The sequence below is a fragment of the Protopterus annectens genome, chromosome 8.part0 (assembly GCF_019279795.1).
Source record: "Protopterus annectens isolate FY-2018-M chromosome 8.part0, PAN1.0, whole genome shotgun sequence".
In the NCBI taxonomy this organism is placed as follows: Eukaryota; Metazoa; Chordata; order Ceratodontiformes; family Protopteridae; genus Protopterus; species Protopterus annectens.
In genome coordinates, this window is record NC_056741.1 from 222,294,717 (window position 1) to 222,309,940 (window position 15,224).

Sequence of the window (15,224 nt, forward strand, 5' to 3'; positions counted from 1 at the left end):
ATATCAAAAATGCAAAAGGTCAACATGAAGCAAAATAACCAAAAACAATAAAAAAAGTCATCAACAACATGTGGAGCATGCTCTAAGACATAACCTCATAACATGCAAATAAAATACATTTTTTTACGGGGAACCCCCTGGATTCCAGCACCCCATGCTAGAACAATACTGGGAAAATGGGAAATTATCCAACCCCACGGTTATAGGATTTAGCACCATGGTCAACAGCTTTAAAGTTACCCAAACTATGCAAGCAGGAAAGCTGTTGACAATAATCAGTAGCTCTGGAACAAATTAAGGGAAACCATATATACTGGTACATCTCTCTCTCTCTCTCTCTCTGTATATATATATATATATATATATATATATATATCTATAGATATATATCTGTATATACATATATATATATATATATATATATATATATATGGGTCTATCTTAGTACATCGACATTTCACAATACCGGATTCACCGACACCATAAAAAGTCACGCTATCGACGCCAGAAGATCGACAAGGCAGAAGACCGACGGAGGAAGACACCGACGCTGAGAAGCTGCGATGGGGAAAGGATATGTAAGTGTCACGATGCTGGTGTTTAGTAGGGGTAGGGGTGGGATAAGTGAGTTAGGTGGGATAAGTGAGTTAGGTTAGGGCGGGGGTTGGGTGGGTGTGCGAGTAAGTGACGACCCTAGGGTAAGGGTTTGGGTCAGGGTTGTGGATAGTTGTGTATGTATGGGTTAGTGTTTGTTTGTAAGGATTTTGGTGTGCTTGTGTTGTGTGTGTGGGTGTTGATAGGGATGTGTTATGTTTGTTGGTATGATGTGTTGAATTATGCGATGTCGTGTTTGTGAACTGTCGATCTTCTGGCCGGTTACATGACTTTCGATGTTTTGGTGTCGTTATTAATTTGCGGTATTGTGAAATGTCGATGTACTAAGATAGACCCATATATATATATATATAGATATATAAATCTCTCTCTCTCTCTCTCTATATATATATATATATATATATATATATATATAGATATATATATATATATACACACACACACACACACACACACACACACACACACACACACACACACACACACACACACACGTGCGCATGCACACACACACACACACACACACACACACACACACACACACACACACACACACACACACACACACACACAGTTGCCATTTAGTTGGCTGTGCATTAGATTAGTTTAAGAAAAGCTAATTGAAACTGAACTGATTGCACATTATCACCAGTTTTGTGCAGGAGCATGATAGAGTGTAGAGTGAGAATTTTACCATTTTTCCCACCGTACTAAGAAGCTTTGCTGTTTTTGTGATTTTTAGATTTGACTATCAAGCAGTTTGGATCACTGTTTTAACATCTGCTATTTGGAGTATTAGACCATGTGCCACATGCTTATTTCTGTCTCTCTCTCTCTGTATATATATATATATATATATATATATGGTTCTAGGTTATACAGCACATAACATCGACAATGACATCACCGACACCACATCATCGACAGTTCACAAACACGACACCGCACACACTCAACACATCATCACAACAACCAATAAACAAAACAAATTCCCTGACAAAAAACCACACACACAACACAAGCACACCTAAATCCTAACAAACAAACACCAAACCTTACATACACAACTATCCACAACCCTAACCGAAACCCTAACCCTAAGGTCCGTCACTATCGCACACTAACCTAACCCGCGCTCTAACCCTAACTCACTTAACCCGCCCCTAACCCAAAAAATTCACTACTGCACCCTTACCTAACCCGCGCCCTAACCCTAACTCACTTAACCCGCCCCTAACCCAAAAAAATTCACTACTGCACCCTTACCTAACCCGCGCCCTAACCCTAACTCACTTAACCCACCCCTACCCCTACAGACCGTCAACATCGCACACTTACCTTACTCGCACCCTAACGTCCGTCACTACTGCATACTTACACATCCTTTCCCCATGTCGGTGTTTTCATCCGTCGATCCTCTGGCGTCGGTGATTTCGCTGTCGGTCTTGTCAGCTGTCGATGTTGTAACCCAGACCCATATATATATATATATATATATATATATATATATATATATATATATATATATATATACATTGTATGTGAAGAATGAGAGTGAGCAAGAGAGAGAGAGACACAGACACAGATAATTGTGCTGATATTATTATAGACTGTAAGTTCTCCACAGTTAACCACTTTATTACACATTAAAAAATGGTTAATTGTGGGGAACTTGTGATCCTGTGATCTTGGTGGTTTTCATATTATTTCTTGGTTTTCATTTGTTTAGTGTTTATTGTAGATTGTATCATATACTCATATATAATATATATGATATGCTAGTATTATTGTAGATTTATTTTTTCTAAATGATAGTTTTAGCACACTTTACCATTGTTGTACATTAACATTTTTTATTTCTAGTGAAAACCATGGTGCATTTTTTGATTTGGCTGTTTCTCTACAACAGTGAAGTACCTGGGAGTTTAATATAGTGACTGGTGTACTCATTAAGAAAAAAAAAACATTTTTATTTGTATTTGTTAATCAGATAAACATAATAGTTACACGTGCTTCTTTGCAGGGGTGACCTTGGAGCCCGGAGCAATGGTCAGGTTGAATGACTTGTTAAAAACCACCCAGGTGGTAAATGATAAATGGGAGAATCAGACTCCATCTCCTTACCTGGTGTGCTTAATCCGTGCATATTTCTTATTTTCTTTCCATCACTAATTCAAGTAGTACTGGAAAATGTATGGCCTCAGTTTCCAAAGACTTGCTCTCAGTATAAATGACTACACTGACAGTAGGCTGAGAGCAGCTGTTTTAAATTCTGGTCCTCATAAAAAGCCTTTTTATAGATGGACCCTACACCAAAGTAAAAGAGTAGGTCTTTTGGAATCAGGGCAGACTTGTACTGAAAGCAACTCTTTTGACAACTGTCCCGTAGTGCTCTGGCAATTATGTTTTCTGAAAAATACGTAAATAAAAATTTGTATATAGTTATATACCATCTTTACTTTATGTGGGACAACAAAAGTTATGACATAAGATATTTTTCATATATATTTTTAAATTATTGTTGAGATTTGTCTTCTTGTTTAGTAAAAGGTATTTAAATGTTTTATTTTTTTTGTCTTTTCCCAACACTCCAGTTTCTCTCTGCAGTGCACCAAAAGTTCTCCCAAATGGATACTTAGTCCACAGATGGTCTATGGAGAGTGGCACACATGAGTCCATCATTCAATACCACTGTAATAAGCATTATGAGATGGTGACATACAATGATAATAATGGTAAGTGAATAGCATGGCACTATACAGTACAATGGTTAAGATGTTTCCCTTACAGATACAAGGTGCAGGGTTTGACTCACACAAAGAATAATTGGCTAGGTTTAAAATGGCCCAAAAGTGCAATTAGCCTAGTACTGTACTAATCTATGTACCTAATCTAATAAGAGGTTTATCAAATAAAAAAGTAGCAAATATGTCAAGGATTGTTTTCTCCAAATTCGCAAAAATGTCAGTGATCTTTTCTCAACTCATACTTTTCAATAATAAGGAATTTTAGATCAAATAATTAAGGGCTGGTGAGTATCTCTGGACAGACAAATGAGCAGGAAGTACAGAGTTTGATATTAATGCAAGACAAATCACTGACACGCCATTCATTACCTGTCTGTTTTCAAATGCAAATGTCATAATAAGCTTCATGATGACTTTTAAAGCTAAAGTGGCATTAAGTCATAGACAAATGATATTTTAAAATCTGAAACTAGATGTTTAAAGTGCATTTTCAGTGTTCCTTCATCTTATATAATGTACACCACCCTGCAGTGTTACTGATATGTGTCCTAGCAGTAAGTATGAAACATGAATTGTGATGAGAAGCATAACGTAATTGAAGAGTTCAGTTCGGTAGAGCAACACAAACAAATGTGTTAAAGTGAAACAGCCTTCTGTGATGCACTTAGACTGCAATCATGCAAATCTTTAGGATAATAAAGGCTACCTTACAGTCAGCACCTTAGAAACAAGTGATAACATTTGCTCAAAATGCATCTCTGCTATGTGTATAGAGCATTACTTAGAAATCATTTGCCACATCTCTGCAAAGTGTAAAGCAGTGCTATCATACATAAATCTGAGTGTTACAGCCAATTGAGTTCTAGATGCTCGAATTCCAGGCATTCACAGCCACAGACTTGAATGGCCTTTATCTCAACAGACCAGCTTCCCACCTTGTGCTCAACTTGAAACTGAGTTTGGTCACTCAGCTGCTGCACCATCTGCTCATGTCCCAGGAGATGGACACAAGCAAGTGTTTGCTGCTGACCAGGGAAGTGCCAAAGGGAAGCCAGGAGGGTGATTTTAGAGAGGGGGAAAGGGAGTAGAGTGGGTACGTCACTGTTTGGGAGGAAGATGGGGATTTTAGGTTTACGGAGTGATAGAGACTTCAGGGTTATGGAGGGGGGCACAGATGTTCGATTTAGGAAGCGATCTTTGATAGCAGATAGAAGGGTATTTTAGGCTTTGGAAGCAATCTGGAATGGGAGGGGGAAGCAGAGTTCAGGTTTAGGGGGAGATCCAGAACTTTAAGGTTAGGGAAGGGGATGGTGATTTTTAGGTTTATGGAGGGCTGGTAAAACGTTAGGTTGAGGCTCTTGGTAGGAATGTTTTGGGTCAGCATAAGGGTTCTAGTAGGGGATAGTTAACATTATGGGAGAGAGGTAGTGGTATTTAGAGCACTTGCAGAAAGCAGTGAGTGGGAGCAAGGATGTGTGTCTCGATAGGGTTAGGGTAAATATTATTTTTTATTATTATTTATTTATGTATGATTTAGTTGACTGTCTTAGTCCCACTATTGTTTACTCAGTACATAATACTGGGATTCATTAAAGGGCCTAGCATGCATCATCTGGCTTGGTTAAAAAGGCCCTTCTCCCACAACATGCCAATTTGTGAGCATATGCCTCTTCCTCAGAATACATCATTAGCATTCAGCATAGTTGCAGGGCCAGCCCTATGCAGTGCTGCATGTCTTCATGGTAAAGGATGTGCAGTACCATGTTATGGTGGTCGCTGAATCAGGAAAGTGTACTACAATGTGTTCACAGATGTGTATAGATCTTGGTACCTTAATGAATCCTAGCCATCATTTGAAGAGTACCCTTCAGTATATCTGCCTCTATATCTCATCCCTCTCTCTCTCTACCACACATACGCATTCCCCCTCCCCCGTACACACACACACACACACACACACACACACACACACACACACACACACACACACACACACACACACACTTATAGAGTGCGCATGTGTTTAATATGGCACAATAACTGCGGCATTGCTAATCACTGAGTGGTGTGAACATTGACTCTAGATGATTATCACTGTTGTAGTGACAGTCTAACTCATGTGTACATGAGCGCACACACACACACACACACACACATATGTATTTACATACATATACATTTATATATATGTGCGTGTGTGTGTATGGATTCTATGGCAATCTAGTGTTATGCATGATATCCAATGCTTTAGTGGTGATGGAATAAGAGAACATGTTTTGATCATTAAGAACAAAGATAGTTTAATGTGCTGGCTAAACATTTATTGGTATATGTTAATTTCAAGAAATTTAATTATATTGTTATTGACTGTATAAAAGCTGATCCGTTTGTGGGCAGCCGTAATTCTTTACTTGAAGCCAAAAATCTTAGATGGTAGATAGGTCTGGCAGCAGATAAGCCATCAGCTTTAAATGAAAATGTCAGTATAAAAATGTATGTTGAATTTACAGAATTTGTGATTTCACTATCTAATTTCTTGTATAAGGATTTGTTTTTTAAATATTGTTATGTTACACGTTTCTTATATTGCTGTTACAATTTTTTAAATGAGTTGTCTGAGTTGTCATATGACATATTATGTCATATTTTGTAACTATATTTTAACTGAATACTTTTCCTGATGAAATTTATTTTATTATTAATTAACAAAACCACTTAAAATTTATAGTGGTTTGTCCACCTTCGGCATGGTGTATTTGCATTTTGGTGATAAGGAACATGCCTTGTAATGAGTGTCAAAACCATAAGTCACAAAATGTATTCCTTATCTTTATAGTATAAGATGCAATGCATCTCCAATACAAAAGCTCCACATATATTTAATTTATATTTTAATTTTGGAAGGGTATTATTTTTTCAGTAAGTATATAATGAATATGTTGTGAAAGAGCAAGGTCAAAATATGGTAATTTTTTTTTTTTACATGTTGCCCATTACTTAGAATGATGCGGGGTACCTGCATAAAACATTCCTTCTGTAGATAGTTATATCCTGAACAAATTTTGTGTTTTCAATACAAAGCTATTTCACTGAGTTTGTTTACATTAGCTTTTAATAAATGTAAAAAAATGACAGTTTTGATCAATAGAATGCATTCATACAGACACACACACACACACACACACACACACACACACACACACACACACACACACACACACACACACACACACACACACAAACGTGCCCGCGTGTGTGTGTCTGTGTGTGTGTGTGTGTGTGTGTGTGTGTGTGTATATATATATATATATATATATATATATATATATATATACGTGTGGAAAAGTTTGCATTTTACAGATACTTGCACACTGTGCAACCTTTACAGACACAGTACCCTGATTTCTATTTTAATTAAAGTTATTCATCTTTGTCTGTTAAACAAGAACAGCAAATATTTCTATTTTTCCTTCTCACATTGCACACACATACAGGGCACCTATTATGTAAAATAAATGGTCATATTACAATATTTTTTGTGCAGAGCAACACGGCAACTACACTGAAAAAGTATTAGATTTAACATCCATGTTGTGCAACATTGAATATGGTGAATATTGTTGCAGCAAGTGAGAATATGACAAGTGCTACTAACTAAAATGGAGATATGTAAATGAATTCTAGAACCTGACGATCTTGGTTATATGGCGATATTTTAGTGATCATGCTGGTAGAATGATAATAAAGTCTATAATGATACTGGTATTGCCACTGACATTGGCATCAGCCCCCTATTTCCCATTTTTGTACATGGGTTTGGGGTGTCACATCAATACTATCACCTTGAGCCAATGTTTACACTGTAGGATGGCTAGCCATTTCTGAAAAATGAAATATCTTGCATTCTAGGTCAGTTATATTGCTGTATTGCTAAATTTTAGAAGAAAAAAATCTTGATAATGCCATAATCAGGCATATCAATAGCCACCATAGCAAATAAAGGACCTTTATATTTGAAAGACTGCAGTTTAGAAAATAAGTGCAATTTATGATTTAAATGTTTAAAAATTGTAGAATTTTAATGTTCAAATGCCAGAATTATTATATATAAATAATTTTCACACAAATAGCAGTAATAAATTGTGCAGAAAATGGTAATGAATTACACTGAATAGAGTATGCATGAATTTAAAGTAATTTTATGAAACACACACTAACTGAATCTTACAGTGTAAGCAGTTATAATATAAAGGGTTTTACCTGATGCATACTAGTTTGCAAGTCTAAAACTGTAGATTTTTAAATAAAGTTTAATGCAGGGTTTTGCAAATCACACGGTAAGTCTCTAAACCATTCTACATTTTATGCTGCATTAAAACATGTTGGAATCAGCAAACAGCTTCACAAACCTGTGGATGAACCTGACATTTCTCCATATCTAATATTCAACCTTCAATGAAACAGTCTACTAAACAGTGATAAGCTAGTGACAGTCATTTACCTTTAAATCCTGGAAGCTTGTGATAAAACCCAGATCAGGAAATGTATTTATTATTACTTATTTTATTCCTTTAATGTATCCTGTACCTTTCTTAATGATATATAACTTTATAAGCAAGTGATATGTAAGCAGGTTCAGTATTTTTTTATTGTTCATTTTGTATATTCTATTGAGCCATTGTTATTTTCATCTGTATTGATTTTTACTGCTAAATTAAAAACCAAACCAAAGCTCTCTCTCTGTCTCTCTTTACATTGTTTTGTTTAATTTCACACTTCCCTGTAAACATACACTTCTTTTTACATTTTAATTCCGTGCAGAACATTCTTGATTATCCCTACTGTGGTCCCCAAATAAAAAGGTATCAATTTTGTCCTGAACAAGGGGTATTAGTAGCAAAGAAGCAAAATGAGAATAAAGGACATCCCTGTTTGATTTCCATTTTAAGTTAGATGATTTCTGAAATTAAAGGGGCTGAATATAATTTTCTTTCAAGGATCTCTGACGGTAGAGTGCATTAGGAGACTGATCAATGGATGGACACAGCAGCATGACTCTTGGCATTATATCACAATGAGGCAGGGAAGTAAAATAAAGTTAAAGGACAAATCTATAAATTTAACAGCAGTATTGTTTGCATTAGGTGGGGTGGGGAAGTGAGACATAAAGTCAAATAACAAAAAATCAATTTAACAGTTACTTTGCGGCCCTAGCCTTACCTCTGGACATGGGTTTTGGGTAGCGAATGAAAGGATGAGATTATGGGTATGTGCAGCAGAAGTGAGATACCTTCACCAGGTCAGTTCTATCACTCTTCATGATAAAATGAAGACTTCAACATTTTTAGACGACCTTGAAGTGCAGCTGTTGAAATTTTGGGCCAAATTCCAAAAGTATAAGTCTGCCCTGATTCTGAAAAACTTGCTCTCAGTTCAAGTGACGTACTTCAGTATAAGGCCTGTCTATAAAAAAGTTAACACGAGGGGCCAATTTCCAAAACACCTGCTCTGAGACTGCTCTCATTGTAAGTGGCTACCATTTGGAATCAGGCTCTTTATGTTGAAAGGAGTCCATCAAGGTAATCTGGGCATTAAGTGGTGATGCCGCTATGATATCTTCCATGGGAGATTGACAAGTATGGCCAACTGGGGAGAAAACCCAGAACCATACCTCTCAACTATACAGATTTTCACAGAATGTCCAGATTTTTTCCTCGAATATTTGGTTTGTTCCTCATAAAATCTGTGTTTTTCTGGCAAATCATGCAAGACTGAAATCACTAAAAATTACCAAATAATGACATATTTGAGTTTCAGACTTCATATTCTTCAGAAAAGGCATGGTAACACAAATCCTGTTATTCTAGCAGCTTTCTAAGTTTATAACTAACATCAGGTGGCACGGTACCTGGGCAATTCTTTTGGGCTAGGCTTGTAAAGACTCCATGGCCATTAGCCTAGTACACAGCTATGAACCTATGAATCTATAACAGCAATATTTAAAATCTGTCCCTATTTTTGGGCCTTTGTCCCCCCATTATTTTAGGCTTTGTCCAGATCTGTTGCATTAAGAGGTTGAGAGGTATGCCCAGAACAGATACAGGATATTAAAGATGTTATATTTCTCTGCTTGTCTCAAAATGTCTGGGGATCCTATAAGATAAGACACAGACTGTTGCTAGAGCTAAGAAAGTCTGATTGATCCTGATTAACTAGCTGCCACCATGTCCAACAGTACGACACATGTTACTGAAAATGGATATATGTTAAAGAACCAGTTCTAACATGTGATGTATAAAAAAGACACATGCTATCTTCTACTTCATATACAAATCTAAGGTCAGAGTATTTTAGCAAAAGGAAATACATCAGTTGTTCCTGTAAACTGTAAGCATTTCCATTTTTGAAACATGGGATTCTGCTCTCAGTTAGCTGGGAGTCAGCAACTTTCATTTCCTGACAAATATTTCACACAGATGGTTTCCAAAGACTGTTATGTTTACAAAAGAATACATCCTTATTATATTGAGCTAATGTCATTCAGAAAAGATCCCATATGGAAAAGGTCAATGAAAATGGCAGAAGAAAGTGACAGATGAAAATAATACTACTGATGCAGATGTATTGAGGAAGTAATACAACCTCTCGGATTCTCGAAAGCTTGCACTGCGTGCAAGATTGGTGCAGGAGTTCAAGCAGGCAATATGTCTGCCGTGCGATCCAGGAACAGACTGCAGGTGCATGCACGACAGCTCCTGCACTAATCCTGCACAGACAAAGCCCTTGTATGCAAATCACCCCATTTGCAGGAGAAATCCATGCAAATGAGGTGAATTTGCGATCCAGGAAGCTTGCGACTGTCTGTGCAGGACTAGTGCAATCAGCAGAAATGTACTTGGTTAGTAACCGAGTACATTTCTGCAAAATCCAAACCGGAGCTATGACAGCTCCATATAAAGGCTGCATATCATGCAGTACGCATGCCCATGGCCAAGTATAAGGCCATTGGCATTGCAAACAATACAAAAAATAAAAAAAAATCAACTTTTATTTTTCTTTGCTGAACTCGGCTGTTTAAGCATAGGGCAGTGGCTCGCAAACGGGATTGGGGGGAAAATAACAACATGAACCTAAATTAAGCATTCTAACTAAAATCAGTATTCTGCCATGCAAGTCAATGGCAGGCAGAAGAGAACCTGGCCAGTGAGTAGTGGTTGCTAAGGGGGGAGGCTCAGTGTGAGACATGTAACTATGCATTAGCATGCAATCCTATGCAAATGAGGGAAAGGATAGTGAATCCCAGTTTTCCCCAGGATGTGAGTCAGGTCCCAACAGTGTAAGAGTAGGAATAGCTTGGTGCAAGCCCAGGAGGTAGGCGACATCATGGGAGGTGTGTTTCAGGCATATTGTAAGCGGATTGGAGCCCTGTGGCTCGGCGTTGTTCCTAGCTTAACACAGCTAAGCTATGGCATGTGTCTAAACCTGCCTAGCAGTCTTTACAAAGCCTAAGCATGTGTGTGCGCTGCACACCGGGTTGTACAGGAAGAAAAAAAGGTTAAACCAGGAAATAGCAGCAGTGTGCACAATTGAGCACTCTGTTTGCACGGTGCGCCCCCGGGCTAAAACAGGAAGGCAATGGGAAGGGAAAACAGCAGTAGAAAGGTAATCAAGGAGTACTAGCTTAGCTGGCAGATGAAATGTATCAGAACCAGCCAATTACACAGACAGCAGACCAGCCCAGCCCAGAATACTACTATAAACTATGCAAACACCTACCCCTCTGGGTTTTCCCACACTCTACACTACCAGTGTAAACAAGCAGGGAACTTTTAACACCCACAACAGTAAAATGTTAGGGGCTGCAATAGCTATCATACAACAACTTGTGGAAGAGGCTGAGGGTAGTGAGGATGTGAATATTGCCAAGCAACCAACAGTGAGGAGATGGAGAAGAGTTTACAGACCCAGGGTAACCTACCAAGGGCTATATGAGCTGGAGATAGTGGAGCGCTATAGGGTGGACAAGGACTTCCTACAGCAAATTGTTGAGCTGTGCCGGCCACGCCTCACACACAGAACTAACAGAGGGGGACCCATCCCAGTAGATACCAAGGTATGTGTTGGCCTAAGAATACTAGCTACAGTTACCTTCCAAAAGCCAACTGAGGATATGATGGGGATTTCACAGGCATCAGCATCCAGGGTACTCCACCAGTTCCTGGATACCATGTCAGCACATGTCGGTGAGCATGTATATTTCCCCAACACCTGTGAGGCATTGGCCAGCAATATGCAACTGTTCCACCAAATAGCAGAATACCTTGAGGTAGTGGGTGCTATAGAATACACGCACATATGCATCAAAGCACCACCCGGTGATAGGGGTAGGGTCTACATCAACTGCAAGGGCTTCCCTTCCATCAACTGTCAGGTCATGTGCAATGCCCAGAGCATAATAATGAACATGTGTGCTGGCTGCCCTGGAAGCTATCACGATTCCCACATCTGGCATCTGACGCAGCTGTACCAGAGATTTGCCAATGAGGACCTCCCACACGGTCACCTAGTGGGGGATGCTGGATATGCACTGGAGCCATGGCTGATGACATCCCATCAGAAATCTACACGCACCTGAACAAGAACTCCATAATGAGGCACATGCAGAAACAAAAATCAAAATAGAGTGTATGTTTGGGATGCTCAAGTCACGGTTCTGGTGCCTGGACACATCTGGTGGAGTCTTGCAGTACTCACCAGCTACATATACCCATATTGTCCTTGTATGTGCCATGCTACACAATATGATCCTGCAGAAACAGATGCAGCAGGAACAGCATGGGGAAGGGCCACACAGGCCCCCACCATTGCCAAGGCCTGCATGGGCACAGAGTAACTTGGAGGAGGAACAACCTGAGCCTGCCCCAGTAGGCAGAAGGAGGCATGTCCAGTATGCCCTGGCCTTGGCAAAGAGGCAACACATAGCACATACACTGACACGGGAGGGACCCAGGGAATAACACCTCTCTATGACTCTCACATACAGTAAAAGGGATGCCAAACATTACACTACCTGTGCCTAACCATGTGTAGGGAGTGTACCATGTGCATCTGACATAGGCAGCCCTGCAGCACCACCCACAATACTGGGACACCCACAAGGTAAGTGACTCACACATGGCGGTCTGGGGGGGGGCTCATGCCCAACAACAGTCACAGCCAGCAGGACAGGTGTAGACAAACACAAACAAATGCTGTGCTATGGCCTCTGAATGAGGCCTATGGGTAACTTCCCTGCAAGGCCTACATAGACAGACTACAGCAGGCCAGGCAGTGGGATGTCAGTTGTGAAGGCTAGGACATCAGACACTAATATGTAGGTAATTAAAAGCTAAGATCTGTAGTACACTGGTATGCCTCTAGCCAGCACATTAGGTAAGACTACAGACTGAAATGGAGTACCCTACATACCAATACAGTCCTGGCAAAATGTGTACAAGTATCAGGTGTGCCCCCCCATCCTACATAGACATGTAGTAACAGTCAGGTGTGCCCCCCCAATCCTGTGTAGAAATGTAGAAATAGTCAGTTGTGCCCTCCCCCCTTCCTACATAGAAACATAGTAACAGTCAGGTGTACCCCCCAGATCCTGTGTAGAAATGTAGAAATAGTCAGGTGTGCCCCCTTCTGCTATGCAGAAATGTAGTAACAGTCAATGCCAAATGATCGATGGATACCCTGCAGAGACAGCATGCTACCTGTTGGTGTACAACACAAAGGTTAGCACTGCAGTACAAACTACCTGGACTTGACCCACACATGCAATACAAACAGCCATACTGGGCATGCTCGTACACTTAGAGAAATAAAGGCAATATAAGGCAACAACATACTGAAAGTTCATACTGGGCATGCTCACACACTTGAAAACATGAAGGCCATGTCTGCAAACACCAGTGGACCAGACATATCTGGCAGTCACAGTTGTTAGTGCAGACACTCGTCAGTATGCACCACTCATGCCTTGCACACACAGTGGATAAGGATACAGACATATATGTAAGGACAACACACTATAATAAGCCAAAGGTAGACGGACATAGATGTGTGGAAGAGGGTGACTGTGACAAGGAGCCATCCAGGCCTGTTCCACCCAGCACCCAGCCAAAGGGCCCAAAACACATGATGTACAGATGTCACTCAATGCAGATACTAGCCACCAGTATCAGTCAACATTACACAGTATGTGGTGCATGTGCTAGCTGTGCAACATGACTGTACAAGGAAGTAGTCATCTAGCAACTGTATACATGTACCTGTGAAATATGACCCTGTGTGTGCTCGCATGTGGCGTGTCAACCCCTAGATGAATGGGTAATGGCCCATGCACACACACTGCCCTCCCCATAGCCTTACTATGACAAGCCTGCTGAGGTCATCCAGTGTGAAATATAACTCTGGGAGAGTTGTAGCCTAGTAATCTCTGTGGCATGTCCCATAACTGTGTACTGCTATAGTGTGATAAGCTAGTTAGGTAGGACTTTGAATACCAGACTTGCCAATTGTGTGTGTGTCTGTCTGACTGTGTAGAGGGCAGTGTTTTTTAGTGTAGTCACACTCCATACAATTTAAATGCTCAGCCTTGGCAAGGCTGCTGATGCCATCCACCTAGAAATACACCTCTGGGAAAATTGTAGATCAGTAGTCCCTATAGTTCGTTCTGTAACTGTGTATTGCTGTCGTGTGATAAAATAGTTAGGTTAGTGGTTTGAATCCCAGATATGGTAATTGTGTGTGTGTCTGTCTGACTCTGTGTGGAGAGCAATGCTTTTTAGAGTACTCACACTGCGTACAAGGCTGCTGATGTCATCCACCTATAACTACACCTCTGGGAAGCTGCAATCCAGTAATCTCCATAGCATGTCCTGTAACTGTATACTGCTGTAGTTTGATAAACTAGTTAGGTAGGAGTTCTATTCTCAGACAAGGCAAGTATGAATGTATGTGTGTGTGTTTTCCTTTGTCAGTGTAGGGAACAATGCTTTTTGAGTCCATTCACAGACACTGCAACCCTCCAATAGTCCACTTTGACAAGTGTGCCGATGTCATCAACTGTGAAATACACCTTTGGGGAAAGGATATGCCAGTAATCTCCGTGGTGCATGCCATAACTGTGTACTTCTATAGTGTAATAAGCTAGTTAAGTCGGAGTTCAACCCCCAGCCTTGACACCTGTGTGTATCTGCCTGTGTAGAAGGCAATGCTTTTTAGGGTAGGCACACCTACAATTTAAATGCTCTCCCTTGGTAAGGCTGCTGATGTCATCCACCCCAAAATACACCTCTGGGAAGGGTGTAGCCCAATAATCTCTGTAGCGTGTGCCATAACTGCTTACTGCTGTAGTGTGATTCAGAACTCTGCTAGGGTTTTATACCCACCCATGGCAGCTCTGGATGTTTTGTGTGTGTTTCAATGTCTATGTAGGGAGCTATGCATTAGAGGCTAGTCACACTCAGTACATGTCAAACACCGTACTTTGGCAACCCGCTGATGTTAGCCAATTTGTTATACACCTTTAGGGAAGGAGTCCTCCAGTAATCTCTATGGTGCGCCCTATAGCAGCTCCATGCTGTCGTGTATTATAGATGTCTGTTAGGGGTTCTATACCCACAGATGTCAGTTGTGGATGTTTTGTGTGTATTCCCCTGTCTGTGTAGGGAGCAATGCATTTTGGGCTAGTCACACTCAATACATGTCAAATGCCCTACTTTGGCAATCCTGCTAATGTCAGCCAATGCGATATACACCTTTGGGGAAGACGTACTGCACTAATCACAGTGGTGCGTACTATAACTGCATAGTGCT

At 40.1% G+C, this 15,224-nt stretch overlaps 1 protein-coding gene across 2 annotated transcripts in view; it reads left to right on the forward strand.

Annotated features, from left to right (window-relative positions):
- Positions 1-15,224, forward strand: part of LOC122808712 (complement C1r subcomponent-like) — a 252,509-nt gene that overhangs the window by 194,182 nt on the left and 43,103 nt on the right. For both annotated transcript variants that reach the window (XM_044079700.1, XM_044079701.1), the window contains exon 5: positions 3,210-3,350. In XM_044079700.1, the coding sequence (XP_043935635.1) occupies positions 3,210-3,350 (141 nt within the window). The remainder of the gene's footprint in view (positions 1-3,209; positions 3,351-15,224) is intronic.